Raw genomic sequence first — 18,136 nt, 5'->3', positions numbered from 1 at the left:
TAATTTGAAAATATTTAGTTATTCTGGTGATTGTTTTTTTTAAAGGATCAGTTCTTCTTGGAGCGGAACAGAAGGCTAAATATTTTATCTTCAGATCTGTAAACAGGTCCTGGAGAATCAGTTTTGGGACATACTTGGGTGTAGCTACATGAGAGCTGCTGAGGAGAAAATATTTTTTAGGTGTAATCTGCATTCCTGACTAGTGCAGGATGAGTTTGGATAGAAAGTGTTATTTATCTGTGTGTGATGTAGCTCATCCAGTGAAAACAGCCTGGAAAGCAGCAGTCAAAGCATAACACTTTGTGGTAAGAGGAGTAGTGAAATTTAAATGTGGACAGATGCATCTCAGTTTCTTCTGCTTAATTTCTCTGGCAAAGGTAAAGAAATCTGGACACCGCTTTGTATTCACACTATTTGGTTATGGATTTGGGACTAGGTAATCTAGGAGTTAAACAAGGTGCTGCTACTGCAAACTGTGATCTTAATACTGCAATTCAGTGCTTTAATGAAAACTACTCAGAGTAACACTGGGGCTTGCCTCGAGCGTGGTGTCTAGTGTCAGGGCTCATGGCATGGCATTGCACACTGCTGAGTTTTGTATTCGAGTCTGCTGCTGGATTTTTTTTTTCCTTTTTATTGTGTAGAACCTCCGTGCTGTGTTTTGCTAAGTGAACTGGCAGTAATGATGGGGCCTTCAAAAGCTTTTTGTCTCAGTGCCTTTTATTGTTGGAAGGTGATGCTCCCATAGTCTGTTAGAATCATAGAATCAACCAGGTTGGAAGAGACCTCCAAGATCGAGTCCAACCTATCACCCAGCCCTATCCAATCAACTAGACCATGGCACTAAGTGCCTCAGCCAGTCTTTTCTTGAACACCCCCAGGGACGGTGCCTCCACCACCTCCCTGGGCAGCCCATTCCAATGGGAAATCACTCTCTCTGTGAAGAACTTCTTCCTAATATCCAGCCTATACCTACCCTGGCACAACTTGAGACTGTGTCCCCTTGTTCTATTGCTGGTTGCCTGGGAGAAGAGGCCACCCCCCACCTGGCTACAATGCCCCTTCAGGTAGTTGTAGACAGTAATAAGATCACCCCTGAGCCTCCTCTTCTCCAGGCTAAACAGGCCCAGCTCCCTCAACCTCTCCTCATAGGATTTGTACTCCAGGCCCCTCACCAGCTTTGTTGCCCTTCTCTGGACATGTTCCAGCACCTCAACATCTCTCTTGAATTGAGGGGCCCAGAACTGGACACAGTACTCGAGGTGTGGCCTGAGCAGTGCTGAGTACAGGGGAAGAATAACCTCCCTTGTCCTACTGGCCACACTGTTCCTGATGCAGGCCAGGATGCCATTGGCTCTCTTGGCCACCTGGGCACACTGCTGGCTCATCTTCAGCTTACTATCTATCAGTACCCCCAGGTCCCTTTCCTCCTGGCTGCTCTCCAGCCACTCAGTCCCCAGCCTATAGCGCTGCCTCAAAGAGAGCATGGACCTCAAAGATCATCCAGTTCCAACATCCCTGCCATGGGCAGGGACAACTCCCACTTGCTGCAGGCTTCATCCAGCCTGGCTTTGAACACCTCCAGGGAGGGGGCATCCTGGTCTCTCTAGAGCCTTCTTTTCTCCAGGCTCAACAGCCCCAAGTCTCTCGGCATGTCCTCATAGAGAAGGTGCTCCAGCCCTCTGGTCTAGTGACAGTCTCCTTTTACCTCTAATAGATGTGTTTAATTTGTGTGGGATAGTCTTTCCTCTTTCTCTAGACTTTGTCATAACCTGAGTGTTCCCCTCCTAGTATTTTTTATTTTCTCTTACTCTGTTTTTAGTTGGTTTTTTTTTTTTCTCTCTCCTGCACATGCTGTTTTTGCTGTCTATTTTTCTAACTTGGACATGAGTGTTGCACTTTCTGTTCTTCTACGGTTCCTTAATCCCAAGAAGAAATCTGTATGTTTCAGTGTTGTGCAGTGGTAGGCAAAATAGTGCTTTTCCAGAGCAGCTTTGTGTGTTACAAAAGGGCACAGGAGCTGGGAGATTGTGTGTCCTAACAATAATACACAGTGCAGAGAACCAGAGTGTGCTGGAGTGCTGGGAATGGGGTAATGCTGTTGTAAAGCTTCTCTGTCACCTCTTCAGTCAGCAGAAGCCTGTCAGAGTCAGGCTGTGCTGAGCTCGCAGCATTTCTGTCTGATGTTTTTCTCCTGGAGAAGAACTTCAGTGTTCCTCTATAGACACATAGCCCAAAATTAATGAAAGCCTCTCCTGACCTTCACTGTTAGTCAGAAAGTATGCTGCAGTGGTCAAAGACAGTAATCTCCCCTGCCTTCACTTTTCTTATTTTCTCTGTCCTTTTCCCCCCGACACTTAAGAATTATCTCTCCTGTTACTTTCCCAGTTATCCCAGCCTCTCAGGCAGCTGTAGTGAGACAAGTGCAGGACAGGTTTAATGAATCTGTTTAGTTTCAAGGTGCACTGACCTACCAAACTCAGTGCAGCAATTAAGCTACTGGGCTAAATCATTGACTGGTGTGTGTATGCGTTCTTGAGAGCTCCCATTACATTGTCGTTAAATCACCATCTTTCTTTCTTCCAGACTTCAGAGGAAATACTACACCATCTGCAGAACATCGTAGACTTTGGAAAACATGTCATGAAGCAGTTCTTTGGGGAGAACTATGTGCATCATGGGGTAAGTGTTTTATTCTTAAATTAAATGGCTCCTGCCCTGTAAACACCGACGGTTTTGGGGAACATTGAATGCCAGTAAAAGGTATTAGTGGTGTTTGCAAATATTCCTGAGCAAAACAGACAGAAATGTTTGGGTAAGAACAAAGATCCTGCTCTGTACCTGATGAGGTGATTGGATTGCAGTCTGTGGTTTGAGCTATTTCAAGCTACTAATGAGAAGAGTGGTCATTTCTTTGCCCTGCATAAGGTGAGAGGTGTGGGAGAGAGATATATTTAGACTGACTGCAAAGTGAGCAGAGAAATCTGCTTCATATGAAGTGTCTGGGTTTCTGTGCAGAGTAACCTTTTCAGGGCAGCCACATCTAGTTAACTGAACATCAGATACCTGAGCGAGAAAATACCTCCTGGAACTTGAGTTGCACAACAAATCTGCCTCAGAAGTGTGGGATATGAGACATGCGACATTTGAGTTTGTAAAAGATGGTGCAGGTTTCCTTATGCACATTAAGCTTGCACTGAAAATGCTCATCCTTGTGGCTTTATTGAAATGAGTTCTTGGTTTTCATAGTGGAGTAACTGTTGCATATGACTACAGGTACTTGTGGGTAATCAGAGGGAGAAGCTGTTGACTTGTGTACTTTAGAATACTGTTGTTAACACTCACTGAAAATTTGAAGACCCCCAAACTGGGTATTAATTTTTGTGTTGAAACAGGTTTTCCTTTTTTCTTAACAGGAAATTATTCAACTGCCTTTAGACTTTGTAAGACAGCTCTGTTTAAAAGTTCAGCCAGAGAGGCCAGGTAAGTGTCAGGGATGGCATTGAAGAGGGTGTCTTCCTCAAGCTGTAAAGTGTCTTTCTTCATTCTAAACCAGAACTCATCATAACTCAGAGTATGTGGGAACTGTACATGGTTAGACAATGACAAGCTGAAAATTAGATGTGAAAAAGTAGCCACATAGAATTAAAAATGGCATCTAACATAAATTTGATCAGACTGGGGATAGAGACCCTCTGTAAGCCTGTGCTTGTTGACTCTTCAACAGGCTTTCACCTTGCTGGGAAGTGTCTTACGAAGGTCACTGAAGGAGGTGGAAGATGTGTACTGAAATAATTCTTTTAATTCCATCAGTTTCTCCTCTTGGTCCATGGAGCAAAACTTTGGGAGATAATTTAGTCTGGAGTTTGTGAAACGGTCTTGTTTTCAATGTTAATATTTCACCTGGGGCTAAGCATCTTTCATCTGATGAATCACAGGACTAGAGTTCCAGCTTTTCAGGTCTCTCTTCCTGATCACTGCTGTGTCTCTGCAAGGGGCTGCAGTAATACAGGTTGTGCTGCCTTCAGAGACCATCTCTGGGATAAAGGGGCTGTGCTGCATCTCTTGTGGCTCCAACATGGTGCCCTGGGGTCCCTGCCCAGCAGTGAAGTGCCAGTACGTTGTACAAGGTGAGGATTGAAGGGACCAAGTGCAGGAGCTGAAGGCGAGCTAACCTTGTGAAACCTTTGGGAATGTGCTGCAAGACTGTCAAGGTTTAGCAATCTCTGACACATGCAGTGCGAAGTGCTACAGAGCTTGGTGTCATTATTCTTAGTCAGCAACACTTGGGTGTGTTGTTCTTTGTGTATGGCCTTCAGTGAGGTGCAAGCTCTGATATGGGTATAGAGAAGGTGTCCCTCATGGTGTACTCATCTTGTGTTCTCAAATGTTTTTGAGAACAACCAGAAACTCCTGCTTTAGCAAAGGTCTGTGAAGAGAAATGTCAATAAATCACAGTACCGTTGCCTTTGGTCCAGGAAATGGAACTAATTTACATACAGTGAGCACAGAGTGCTCTCTATGGCCGACTTGTCCTCACCCTTTGGAGAAGCAGTTCCACAGTGCCAGAAACCAGTATCAGTAATACTTGGGTGAAAGTGAAGGACAGAATTTAGTTTTAGTACATGAAGTTCAATTTTGTGCATCTGCAGCTCCTGTTCCTCCTTTAGAGAGGAACAAAGACAGTAGGGAAGAGCTGCCTCAGTGCTCTACAACAGCAAATCTCGCTGTTACAGGAATGTTGTGAAGCCTGGAGGGAAGAGTTGTTTAATATTACCTTTCATAAAGGTCTAACTTAAGAAGGAACTTGTCTGACTCTTCAGATTTCTGGGTCCATCTGACTTGGCAAACGCTTGCAGCTGAACAGAGACATACTTTTGCTTAAGCTTAGAAACAGAAAACAACCTCTAGTATTGTTGGAGAAAGAAAGCTTCTTCCTCCTCACCCTAGTGAAGCATAGTATACAATGGCAGGCTGCAGTGTTTGAGATCTCTTCTTTTCCTGTTGCAGTATTATTTTTCAGAGGAGACCTTTTTCTTAGGTGTTGGCTGTAAGCGAACAGGTGTACTCTGTGTGCCTCTTCAGCACAGGTATTTGCACATCGAGGAGTGTATGTTCTTGTTAAATTTGAATTTAAAATCTCACAGGCCTTTCTCTGTCTCAAAGGATGTGTGTGGAGAGAGGTTATTTACAGGCTTTGTCTACCTAATGCCTCCTAATCTTAGTCTGAAACCATTTTGCTACTTCAGTTCTTCTCAGGATTATAGTTTAAAAAGCTATTTTTTTTAAAGGGTGGTTTTAGCAGAGGGAAGTCATGGTCTGAGTTGTGAGCTTGTGAAGAGGAGAAGCTAATTTCTGTTCTTTTCTCGCCTATTTGTTACTCTGATGTAAGCTCTGGAGTGGCTAGGAGGGGAATACATAGACTTGAAGGGTAGAGTGAAGCCGCTTGCAGGTGCTGTTTAGAGTTACACTTTCTCCTGAACTTCTGAGCCGTTTATGATATTCTTGCCAGCTTTCACAGGTTCCTCTTGACTAGACTGAGGGGTAGCAGTTTGTGCAGTTGTAGTTAAGCAAACATGAGGTCACAGATGTGACAGTGGGCATGGAGCCTGACTACTGTAGTTGACGTGTTTCAGGCCTCTCACTGGCCCTGCTCTTGGACTGAGCTTGGAGTTGGAGTTCAGAGCAGCATTTGCAGGCTCTGTATGCCCGAGGCAGCCTTAGGGAGACTGAACACTGGTTTGGTCATGGAGGGCAGAGTTCTGCAGATGCCTAATTGGCCAAAGGCTGCAGAACTATGCCCTGTTGTTCTAAGCTTGTTCCCACCCCCACAGCTGGTGAACAAGGTAACTAGACTAAGAGAAACATCCACACCTCGTGCTCTTGTTTCCCCCAGAGTCTCGCTGTGACAAAGACATGGACACTCTTAGTGGCTATGCAATGTGCCTTCCTAATCTCACCAGGCTGCAGACCTATCGTTTTGTGGAGCACCGGCCCATCCTCTGCATCGAGATTAAGGTACCAGTGGAAGAGAAGGTGTCTGGGGGGGCCTTGTTTGCATTTAGGCACAGATTGACTGGAGCAGCTGAGCAGCTTCACAGAATCTAGCAGTAGGAACAGAGCTCACTGCTGTTGCTGTGATCCCTAGGATATGAAATATTCCCCTTCTACCAATTCCTGGTCTCTGGAAAGTTGGGGAATTCCCAGGTATTAACTAGGCTTTTCTTGTAGGCCACAGCAGCTTTGTGTATGCATATTTCTTAAGTAAGCACTCTGAAAGAATTGGCAATAATATACAGCATTTTAAGTGTTTGCTGCTGATTTTAGTTACATTTTCCTTTAACCAGCAAGATATACAGGTTGTGTACCCTTCTATTTCTGTAAAGAAATACACATGTATTTATAATCTTTGTTTGTTTGTTTTAGCCAAAGTGTGGCTTCATTCCTTTTTCCAGCCATGTTTCACAGGAGATAAAGCACAAGGTGTGTCGTTACTGTATGCATCAGCACCTAAAGGTGAGTCTCTTGGTTTTTCACTGGGCTTAATGGCTTCATGGGACTTATCTTCCACTGTACTGTGCTGCATTTGCAATTCCAGCCCTGCCGGGCTGTTGAAACTTGCCTAGACCTCCGATATGAGTAAAGATAGCAGGAGGATACACATCTGAGTCTCTGGGTGTGAATCGGTATGGTGAGGGACAGAACAAGTTCTGTGGGAAGCTAGAAGCAAACAAACACATTGTTAGTCTTTGAGGACTATTAATGCTGTTGGTGGGGTGCACTCAAAGCTCCTTTCAAGTCCAGCTCACCAGGTGCCTGGTGGTGTTCTGTAGCTTAAAACAACATGTAACACACCTGGAGCTTGTTTGACTGATGTCCATTATGTGTTTGAAATGGTGTTCAGTGAGTCTCACTGTAACGTCACACGGCTTTTCTCCATGTGTTACATTTGTGAATGTGATTGGAGTGACTTGAGATAAATATGATTAGGGTGACTCACAGTAGTCAGGAATTCCACACTCCTAGGGCTTTCAGTGTCACACAGTGTCATGGTAGTTCTGAAGATAGGATGGTAGTGGCACACATCTGACTGCTGAAATAACTGAGAGCAGTTCCCGCAGAAGGAGCAATTAACAGCAGTGGATTTTCCACAGGTAGCAAACGGAAAATGGAAGCGACCAAGTAAATACTGCCCGTTGGACCTCTTCTCAGGGTAAGCAGCTGTGACTTGTTGTGTTTGCCAAAACCCCTGTGTTACAATTTCTTTCTTAGCTTTGGTTTTCACTGTTGTGCTAAGGGTGATTTGTGCTAGCCTGTCTTGTATAGTATTTCTGGGGGGTCTGTACCTGTTTACATCTATTTTAGGAATCAGAGTTGCTTGTTAATGTTCCACTGCCTTCTGCTACATGACGTTAACTGTGGAGATTTCAAGTTTAACTGGGCAAAGTCCCTTTGTCTTTGCAGTGACTTCAGTGTAACAGGCTTAATGGGCGTGTTGACTTCAGGTGCCCAGTCAAGATACCAGTGCCCTCTAGGCACAGGTGTACACATCTAAAGGCTCTGATAAAACACTCTTGATTTTTTTTTTCCTTTTGCCTAGAAATAAACAGAGAATGCACTTTGCTTTGAAGAGCTTATTACAGGAGGCACAGAACAACTTGAAAATATTTAAGGTAAACAATCAAATTTTTCTGCTTGCCTTTTTTCATCTTAGCTTTTTAAACAGTTTGCAGTCAGCATCTGCACAGTCAAGATCCTAATCAGCACGGTCCCTTTTGGACCCCACCAAAAGAAGAAAGTGTCAAATTCTTAGTCAGGACAGATAAGTACTAATTTCCCAGAACCAGTTAGTCTGAAAGAATCACTGAGGAGCAGATAATAGAATAGGATTTTTAAAGATCAAATTCATGAGGAAGAAGTTTGAGAACTTTGCAAATTGCTGCAAGTGTTCTTTTAAACTACTGTTAAAGAGTGCTGAGGCAGGTCAAAGGCAGAGCCTTCCTCGCCAAGGGAGAGAAGAGTCACCTGCTTTGTGGCATTTGGGTAGGAAGAACATGCAGCAGTAACTGAGGGCTTATGCAGGCTTCCAGATTAATTCTAGGAAATACGACTCTTGACAATTTCCAGTATTAAACCAACTAACTGAATTACTTAATGAACTGTCCTATTTTTCTGTTAGTACAGGGAATTGTCAGACCTTTTCTGTCCCTTTTTACAGCCTTTTCAGTCTGGCCTTTAAAGAAGGTTTTTCATGTGGTGCTTTTCCACTATTGATACTATTTAGAAAGAAGTGATAGGAAAGCATGTCAAGGATCAGTTCACTTCTGTGGTTCTGATTACTTAGAGGTGATTAAGCTGGGAAAGTAGCACTTGATTTAAATGGCCTTTTTAGTCCTAATTCAAAGGTTGGTACCTGTAGTATCTGATTAAGAGGACAGTTTTGCAGGGGATTGGGACAGTATTTGTACATGGACTGTTAAACTAAGAACTTGTTTCTGTGCTGTGTCTCTTAAAATACAAAATCTGATGCTTTAACTCAGTACAAAAACCTGGCTTTCATGAAGTGTCTCAATACTGATTTTATTTTTTTAATCATCTGCAGAATGGGGAACTAATTTATGGCTGTAAAGATGACCAGGACAGTGTCTGCGACTGGAATGAACTTGCTCGCCACTTGAAACCCTTCTTCTTCCCTTCCAATGGGTTGGTCAGTGGGCCCCACTGCACAAGGACGATTGTCAAAGAGCTCATCCACGTTATAACTATGGCCCTCCTGACCAGTACTGATGCCTGCAGGGCAGGTGATATGAAGACAGTTCCCTTTTCACAAGGAAGAAGCTACTGTGAAGCAAGTGCTTTTAATAAGGAGCTAGTAAGAAATGGTAAGAAATGGTTCTTGAGTGCTGTCAATAGTTAACTGTTAACCACCTAGCAATCTTTGCCTCTCATTTGCTGTTTACTGCCCATGTAAGAACAGAAACAAGGCAGTCTGACATCTAAAAAATGAGTTCTGAGCTGCATAACTGCTCAGTAATTGTTTTTAATGCGATCTTCTAGTGAGCACTTTTGGCACTGTACCTACTGACAGGACTAAATAACTTCAGAAGGCGGTGGAGGAAGAATGGAGGAAAATAGCAGTCTAAGGTGATAAGCATCACAGCATTTGAAATGTTCAGTAGTGTGCGATGATGTCTGGCTGCTTTGGTTGATTTGCTAGGTGATGCCTGTTCCTTTCCCTGCTCCTCCTGTCAGCTGTCACCTAGGCTTCAGTTTTGTTTTTTTCCACTGCTTTCTTACTGTGAGGAAGAGATGAGAAGTGAGCATTTGGAAACTAAATCATATTAATTTCTCAGTGCATGAGCTCTTAATTATTCCAGATGCTGCCAGTTATGGCATTCACCGAAGCATCGTACTTTTTACTCATCCTTTGAGGAAGGTGTTGTTTTTGCTGTGTTGTGCTGTCTCACAGCAGTGATACAAAAAGCAAATTAAATACATATTAAAAAGGACCTCTAGCTGAACTGCTGAATTATTTTCTACCAGCAGTTCATACTGTTCCAAGTGAATTTTGGTGGCTTCAAACTCCCATGAAAAATGTATCTTACAGACTCAAACAAGTAGTTTGCAATTGAAACGTCTCTTTTCTTTTGGCAGGTTCTGGTGGGGTTTTGTTTGTTTTGCTTTTCAATAATTTCTGGAGTTTACAGCAAGTGTTTTACCCTGCAGTTTCAGTGTGCAGGGTAGTCACGAACCTGACACAAGTGTTTTGGTTTGTTCCCCCTTCCATGACTGGCCTAAATAGTATTTGGATTTGCTTTATGAACAAGCACATGCAATGGCAAGATGAAACAAAGAGGACACTGATGTCTGCCTTATTTGAAAATACATTTTCTTCTAGGTAAACATAAATTGGAAAGCTCTGGCTTACCGAGGGGTTGTCTCCTTTATAAAACCCTTCAGGCTCAGATGCTTGACATGCTGGATATTGAAGGACTCTATCCTTTGTACAGCAGAGTGGAACAGTACTTGGAGGAGTTTCCTGAAGAGAGGTAAGACTGGATGCATTTTCATTCTCTTTACATAGGTATGCAAACAACATTGGCTGCAGGCAGACACTCTCTTGTTAAGTTGTCTACAACCTTCCTGCATGGTACTGCATGTTCAGAAGTAATAACTTGAAATTTCAGATACCACGAAAACAGAGTTTTATTGTTTAAAGTTTTGATGTCAGTCACTTTGACTTAGATTTTTAAGTAGAAATTATGGGACATTCACAACAGGCAGGAAAATGCCACCTCCATTCCTTAGTAGTGGAGGCTGTATATTTGAGGAAGGACAGAGTAAAATGGCTGGGTGCTTTCTCCTGCTTTGAGTATCTGCAGAGGTAGGGCTGTGTCTGCAATAGTAGTGTGTTTTTTAGTCATTCCCAAGTCTCTGTTGGTCAGCCTACAACCTGTCCTTTAAACTTCCTGTTCAGTGGCAGTCCAACAGGATCTTACAGAGGTGTGACCCTGTTGTTGTCTAGCCCTACCTTGTGTGGTGAGAACAGCTCCAAATGGCGAACTAACCCATAGCTTGTGATGGTGTGGGTGTTACCCCCCCCACACTTTGGAGAATGACCCAGACTAGGTTCAGTCGATCTGAAAATTGAATGAAGCTTTCTATTTACATCTTAGCACAATATACAAACAGATATTTACAGTATATACAGAAATATACAAGTTTAGAAAGCAATACAAAAATACCACTCCCAGAAACCAGAGTCTCCAGGAGGGGCTCTCAATCACCCTTCCACCATCTCCCCACCCCTCTACCTTACCCCAGACTTTGCCTTACACTCAAGGTGGTTTGGAGGGTGGGCCAGGGGGGTTAGGAAGCAGATGGATTGGTCACACAGATTACAGGTTAGGTTAGAGAGAGAAGTCCATGCAGCCCCAAGAGACAGAGAGCAACTTCCTTATTTATATTTGTGTTCTTGCTCTTATACATCTCAGCAAGCCTATGAGTGAAGTAGGCATCACCACTGTTTCCTTTTCATAGCCTGTAATCTAATTCTTCTCACTAAAATATCCCAGCTAGGCTTAAACTAGCACATAGCTTGAGGGATCAAATCATAGTTCAGGCACAGGAATCTTTAGTTTATCGTATTTCTTGCCTGGTGAAGAAATTACTAGGCATAGCAAGCTGCTCCCTGTGGTCTCAAGTGAAGCTTATTATTTGTAATAATAAAGGCTATAGAAAGCCTTACCTTAAATGGCTCCTGCCCGTAGTTCTGCTGCTGCTCACACGAGGGCACTCTGGCTTCACTTACCAGGCGTAGCTGCTGCTGCTCCTCAGCTCTTGGGACAGTCCTTGCAGCTGAAGAATTAATTATTTTATGGGCAATGGGTTGGCCTTCAGCTCTGCTTCAGCCACCTGCCGTGTGGCTGGCTTGTTTATTTATATATCAAACAAGTAATATGAAAATGCATTATTCCATCTGTGGGATGTCTGTACTCTGCAAACCCTGCTGGTGTGGGCTCAGCTTTTCAGCAGGAGTTCAGATGTTTCAACATGCGAATGGAAGAGGCTGGACAAAACACCCCTGTGTTAGCACACATCATAGGGCTGGGGTAGAGGGGGAGCCTGTCAGAGAAGTATGTATTATACCAGCAAGGCTTCTGGGGGCTCCTCCACACTGTTACACATTTTGAAACTTACCCATTTTTGCACAAAAAGTCCTGTTCTTATAGCGACAGAGAGGTGGCAGGGCATTCAGAGTGACTTGCCTGAAAAACCCACAGCCCAAGAGCTGAAGCAGCAGCAGAGCTTGAGCAATGTGAGTAACAAGGACTGGTTATAGTGTTAGATCGCTGAGTATTAACTTGTTGTCGCTGTTGGTTCATTTTCATTGGAGTAGCTGGGCTGCTGGAGAAAGATCTTGAAGTCTGGTCAGCATTTTTGCTGTCTGTAATTCTTCTTCTAACATTTGTTTAGAAGCACGTTGCAGATAGATGGACCTTACAACGAGGCATTCTATGAGAAGCTGCTGGATCTGTCAACCGAAGACGATGGCACAGTAGCCTTCGCACTAACAAAGGTACTGGGCACTTGTTCTGCGTGCGTTGCTGAAGCTGATTGTGATGGTTTGGGGGTTACCCCGCCCCCCCACACTTTTGAATTTGCCCCAGCTAACTCAGACGGACCCTGGGAATATAGATGAAGCAATTTATTTACAGCTAGCAGAATTTACAAGCAGCTATTTACAATATATACAGTTATATACAATTATATACAGAAATATACAAAGGATAAACAGTATAAAAGCACAACTCCCCTCCCAGAAACCTAAGTCCCCAGGAGGGGCTTTTAAACCACCCCAACACCTCCCCCGGCCCTCTCAACCTTACCCCAGTTCTCAGGAAGAAAAGAGGTGCAGCCAAGAGGTTAGGGAGCAAGGTTAGTAGGAGCAGGGTTAATGAGATGTGACCAGGTCTAAGGCAAAAGCAAGAGTGAGAAACAAAATGGAGAAAAAATCTTTCTTCTTCCCAAAGTTCTCAGCGTGACTGTGAGAGAAGTTGACATCAATTGTTTTTCATTTCACTGCCCGTTATCTAGTTCTGTTACCAAAACATTCCAGCTTGCTTCAAACTAGCACAATCCACCCCTGTCTACTTCGCTCAGAGTATCGCTGAGAATTATCCAATCTAATCTAAACCAATATTTACACTAAAACTATATATACAATTCAGTTCACACTTCAATCAGATGTAGGTGATTCAAAAGCTCAGAACAGGGACTCCCAGGTGATGTTGGGTTCGTGCTCACATACTGTAGATGCTATCGTAGATTCTCTCAGTGTTGGGCACCGAAGTTACCTAGAACAGAAAACTCCTAACAACTTATGCTACACACTCTGAATTTAAGCTCTCTCAGCTAAAGTTAAATTTCTCTGTGGAATACACTGGATTTCACCATTCTCCTGCATTACCCAGTAGGTGTGACCAGGACCCTCAGCAGATACCACCCCTCGGACAGGTTTCCCTTCACCCGAAGGAGAAAATACCCAAACAGTTTTCCCTAACAGATTCTTTTCATGTACAACAGGAACTTTATCACCGTCTACTGTTTGGACCAAATCTGATTGTGCAGGTCCTGCTCTGTTTACTGAACCTCTACTATTTACCAACCAAGTAGCTTGTGCTAAATGTTTGTCCCAGTTTTTCAGAGTTCCACCCCCCATGGCTTTTAGGGTGGTTTTCAGCAAACCATTGTAGCGTTCAATCTTCCCTGAAGCTGGTGCATAGTAGGGTATGTGATAGATCCATTCAATACCATGCTCTTTGGCCCAGTTTTTCACAAGATTGTTCTTGAAATGAGTACCATTGTCTGACTCAATTCTCTCTGGAGTTCCATGTCTCCACAAGATCTGTCTCTCCAAACCAACAATGGTGTTACGTGCAGTAGCATGTGGAACTGGATAGGTTTCCAACCATCCAGTGCTGGCTTCTACCATCGTCAGCACATACTGCTTGCCAGAACGAGATCTAGGTAAAGTGATGTAGTCAATCTGCCAGGCTTCACCATACTTGTACTTTGACCATCTCTCACCATACCATAAGGGCTTGATTCGCTTAGCATGCTTAATAGCAGCACAAATGTCACAGTCATAGATGACTTGGGTGATAGCGTCCATGGACAAGTCAATTGACCTATCACGAGCCCATCGGTATGTTCCATCTCTGCCTTGATGTCCAGATGAGTCATGGGCCCACCGAGCTAAGAACAACTCACCTCGGTGTTTCCAATCAAGGTCAATGTCAAGTTCAGAGTTGGTATCAACTTGAGCAATCTTAGCAGTTTGGTCTACCTTCTGGTTATGTTGATGTTCCTCAGTTGCTCTGCTCTTAGGCATGTGTGCATCTACGTGCCGCACCTTCACTGGAGTTTTCTCCAGCCGTGCATCAATGTCCTGCCATAGATCAGCACACCAAATAGGCTTTCCTTTCCTCTGCCAACCACTCTTCTTCCAGTCCTTTAGCCAACCCCATAGAGCATTGGCTACCATCCACGAGTCGGTGTAGAGGTAAAGGATAGGCCAATTCTCACGTTCAGCCACACCAAGAGCAAGTTGAACAGCTTTTACCTCAGCGAACTGACTGGATTCTCCTTCGCCATCTTTCGTTTCGGTAACTCTCCTGGTTGGACTCCAAACTGTTGACTTCCATATTCGCTTGTTCCCAACAAGACGACAGGAACCGTCTGTGAATAAAGCATAGTTCTTTTCCTGATCAGAGAGATCACCATAGGGAGGAGCTTCCTCAGCATGAGATATTTTCTCCTCTGGAGGTTTGGAACAGTCTGTGCCTTCCGGCCAGTTGGTGATCACCTCCACCAGACCAGGTCGGTCAAGATTACCCATTCGTGCTCGTTGGGTTATCAAAGCCATCCATTTAGACCAGGTTGCATCTGTGGCATGATGTGGTGATGAACCTTTGCCCTTGAACATCCACTTAAGAACTGGCAGTCTAGGAGCTAAAAGCAATTGTGACTCAGTTCCAATTACTTCAGAAGCTGCTTTCACTCCCTCATAGGCTGCTAGAATCTCTTTCTCAGTTGCAGTGTAATTTGTCTCTGAACCTCTGTAACAGCGTCCCCAGAAACCAAGTGGACGACCACGTGTCTCATTTGGAGCTCTCTGCCAAAGACTCCAAGTTGGACCATTGTCACTGGCAGCCGTGTACAGAATGTTTTTAATGTCCGGACCAGATCGCACAGGTCCCAAGCCCACTGCATGGACTACTTCTCGCTTGATCTGATCAAAGGCTGCTTGTTGTTCAGGTCCCCACTCGAAATTGTTTCTCTTACGAGTCACATCATGCAGAGGTTTGACAATCTGACTGAAACCAGGAATGTGTAGTCTCCAAAATCCCACCACACCAAGGAAAGAAAGTGTGTCCTTCTTACTGGTGGGAACTGCCATGGTAGAGACTTTGTTAATCACATCCTGAGGAATGTAACGGCGACCATCCTGCCACCGCACTCCCAGAAACTGAATTTCTTTGGCAGGTCCTTTGACCTTGTCTCTCTTAATGGCAAAACCTGCTTGCAACAGAATGTCAATGATTTTGTTACCTTTCTCAAAGACTTCCTTAGCAGTTTGGCCCCACACAATGATGTCGTCGATGTACTGGATGTGCTCTGGAGCTTTACCTTTCTCCAGTGCATTGTGGATGACTGAGTGACAGATGGTTGAGCTGTGTTTCCACCCCTGAGGCAAACGATTGAACTGGTACTGGATTCCTCTCCAGGTGAATGCAAACTGAGGCCTGCACTCCTTTGCTATGGGAATAGAGAAGAAAGCATTAGCAATGTCTATGGTTGCATACCATTTAGCCTCCTTTGATTCCAGCTCGTACTGGAGTTCCAGCATGTCTGGCACAGCTGCACTCATGGGTGGCGTCACCTCGTTGAGGGCACGAAAGTCAACTGTGAGTCTCCAGTCGCCCGTAGGTTTGCGCACAGGCCAGATGGGACTGTTGAAAGGTGAATGAGCTTTCTCGATGACAGCCTGACTCTCCAATTGACGAATCAGCTGATGAATGGGCAACAAAGAGTCACGGTTAGTTCTGTACTGCCTATGATGAACAGTTTCAGTTGCAATTGGCACTTCCAGGTCCTCTATGTCATGATGTCCCACAACTGCAGATTCATCAGAAAGTTCAGGTCTAATAGACAATTTCAATTTATCATCCTCAATCTCTACAGATGCTATTCCAAAAGCCCATTTGTGACCCTTAGGATCTTTGAAACAACCTTGTCTCAAAAAGTCAATTCCCAGAATGCAAGGCGCATCAGGACCAGTTACAATAGTATGTGTCTTCCACTCTTTACCAGTTAAACTTATCTCAGCCTGTATCTTAGTTAACTCTTGAGATCCACCAGTGATTCCAAAGATAGAAATGGACTCTGTCCCTTTGCAATTAGATGGCAATAAAGTACACTGAGCACCTGTGTCAACTAAAGCCCTGTATTTCCGAACTCTTGAACTGCCAGGCCACCTAATGAACACATTCCAATAGATTCGGTTCTCTCCACTATCCCTTTCCTCCTCCTGGCTGGAGGCAGGGCACCCCTAATGCTGAACATGGCATGTAGGGTGTACACAATGATTGGTGTTGTTGCGAGAGGAACTGCAACTGTTGGAACAATTGCAATTGCTCTCAGGAGCTGAAGAAGTGACAGCTACTTTTCGGGCATTACTGCCTCTGTTTCTGCCACTCTGCAGATCCCTGACCCTCTTTGAAAGAGCTGAAGTAGGTTTACCATCCCATTTGTTCATGTTCTCCCCATATGTGTCACGCAGAAGTATCCACAGTGATGCACGTGATTGCTGCTGTCTGGGTGGAATTTGTCTCCTCCTAGGCTGGAATTGCCTTACAGGAGGTGGGCGTCTGTTCCTGATGGCAGAAACATTCACCCATTCAGATGATGCAGGAATGGTATCTTTTACCAGATTTTTGAGATCCTCCTTCAGTTCTTTCATGGTATTCTCAAAACCATCTTTCATGCCCTTTATTTCAGAAGTCATAGTTTTTATGGCACAGATTATACCAGAATGTGACAAGCTGTCCTCAATCTGCCTGAGCTGGTCAGTGAATTCACCAACAGTGAAAGATCTTCCATTATCACTCCTTGCTAGAAACTTACTGGCCAAAATGTTAGCATAGGATGAAGGAGCAAGCTTAATCAGCTTCTTCATGAGACCTGTTCCCAAAGGAATATCATCAGGCTCATGAGTGCCATGATCTCCATAAAGCACTTCCTTCACAGCAAACTCCTTCAGAAGCTTAATTCCCTGCTCAATGGTGTTCCACTTCTTGGCAGCCCATGGCAAATCATCTCGGGAAGGATATCTCATAGCCACAGCCAACAGAAGGCGTGTCCACAAGCTAACCCTACCAAGAGGACTTGCCAAGTGTTTGTCCACTCCACTCTCCTTAGTGAGTGGTCCCAGCTGCTTGGCAGACTTGTCTCCTACCTGCAGGGCATTAGCACCAATGCCACGGCATCTCACTAGCCAGCTTAGGATTGGCTCACCTGATTCCCTTGTGTATTCCTTCCTAACCTCCCTGACCTCTCTGAGTGGATCCTTGGAGCCTTGGATGTCATCTTCCTCCTCTTCCTCCTGTTGTTGATCTGGTGGTACTGGGCCTAACAGAACCTTCCTCATAGCATTCCTAAACTCATTGGAACCATCCTCTCTCCTGGCAGCTAACCTCACAGCACTCCTCTCACTTGAGTATTGTTGTCTCAGCACATCTACAAGGTCTCGTAGACTAACTGCCTCCTCTTCCTCTTCTCCTTGCTGATCACCAGAGGTCCCATCTCTTACATCCTCCTGCGAACCACTCTTTGTCTTAGCTTTTGCCTTAGCAGGTGCCAGAAGGGCCTGAGCAGCAACAGACTTGGATGTGTCTGCTGGAGGATTTGAATCTTTAGGAGTCTGACTTGGAGGGTTTGAATCCTTAGGGGTCTGACCTGGAGCATTTGAATTATTGGAGGTCTGACTTGGAGCTTGTGAGTTCAGATCTGCCTTGCTTTTAACAGGAGGATTTTGGTTCTGGTCTGCTGGCTGGGGGTTTGAATTGGCTGAGCTGGTGTCATTAGGATTTGGACTGACTGGGCTAGCGTTACCAGCATTAGTAGTAGTATTAGCATTAGTGGGATTATTTGCCTGTCCTCCTGGGATGCCTGCCAACCCTGATTTGTTTTCATTTTTACTAGGAACATTCTGATTTTGGGTACCTGCCTGTCCTCCTGAGGCTCCTGCTAAACTCTGTGGCTTGTTTTGGTTATCCTTATCATTGTTTACGTTAGTGGCGGGAACGCTGGCTGTGTTCCCAGAACCTACAGAGGAGGGTGGAGAGGCTGGCAAGGGGGAAGCCGATAACTGTGTTCCCTTGTTTTGCTGTGAAAGAGACTGCTTCTGAGACACAGAAATTTTCCTAGCTCTTACAGAAGCTGGTTTTGAATTTTTCACACATAATGCCAAAATTAATATGAAAATTAAAATCATAAGAGCCAGATTACTGCAGACCAAACCCGTCACAATCTCTTTTCTGTAAAAATCCTTGCATGGACTTGGCATTTCAGT

At 44.4% G+C, this 18,136-nt stretch overlaps 1 protein-coding gene across 1 annotated transcript in view; it reads left to right on the top strand.

Moving 5' to 3' along the window:
* IPPK (inositol-pentakisphosphate 2-kinase) overlaps nt 1-18,136 on the top strand; it is a 37,513-nt gene that overhangs the window by 16,685 nt on the left and 2,692 nt on the right. The window contains exons 3-11 of the mRNA XM_064156381.1: nt 2,587-2,682; nt 3,417-3,483; nt 5,897-6,018; nt 6,427-6,516; nt 7,155-7,213; nt 7,601-7,673; nt 8,603-8,882; nt 9,899-10,049; nt 11,977-12,079. Coding sequence (XP_064012451.1) covers nt 2,587-2,682; nt 3,417-3,483; nt 5,897-6,018; nt 6,427-6,516; nt 7,155-7,213; nt 7,601-7,673; nt 8,603-8,882; nt 9,899-10,049; nt 11,977-12,079 — 1,041 coding nt within the window. The remainder of the gene's footprint in view (nt 1-2,586; nt 2,683-3,416; nt 3,484-5,896; nt 6,019-6,426; nt 6,517-7,154; nt 7,214-7,600; nt 7,674-8,602; nt 8,883-9,898; nt 10,050-11,976; nt 12,080-18,136) is intronic.

This window comes from Pogoniulus pusillus, chromosome 16 (genome assembly GCF_015220805.1).
Source record: "Pogoniulus pusillus isolate bPogPus1 chromosome 16, bPogPus1.pri, whole genome shotgun sequence".
Classification (NCBI taxonomy): domain Eukaryota; kingdom Metazoa; phylum Chordata; class Aves; order Piciformes; family Lybiidae; genus Pogoniulus; species Pogoniulus pusillus.
The sequence above is the reverse complement of the archived record's forward strand: the minus strand, read 5'-3'. Positions and strand labels throughout refer to the sequence as shown.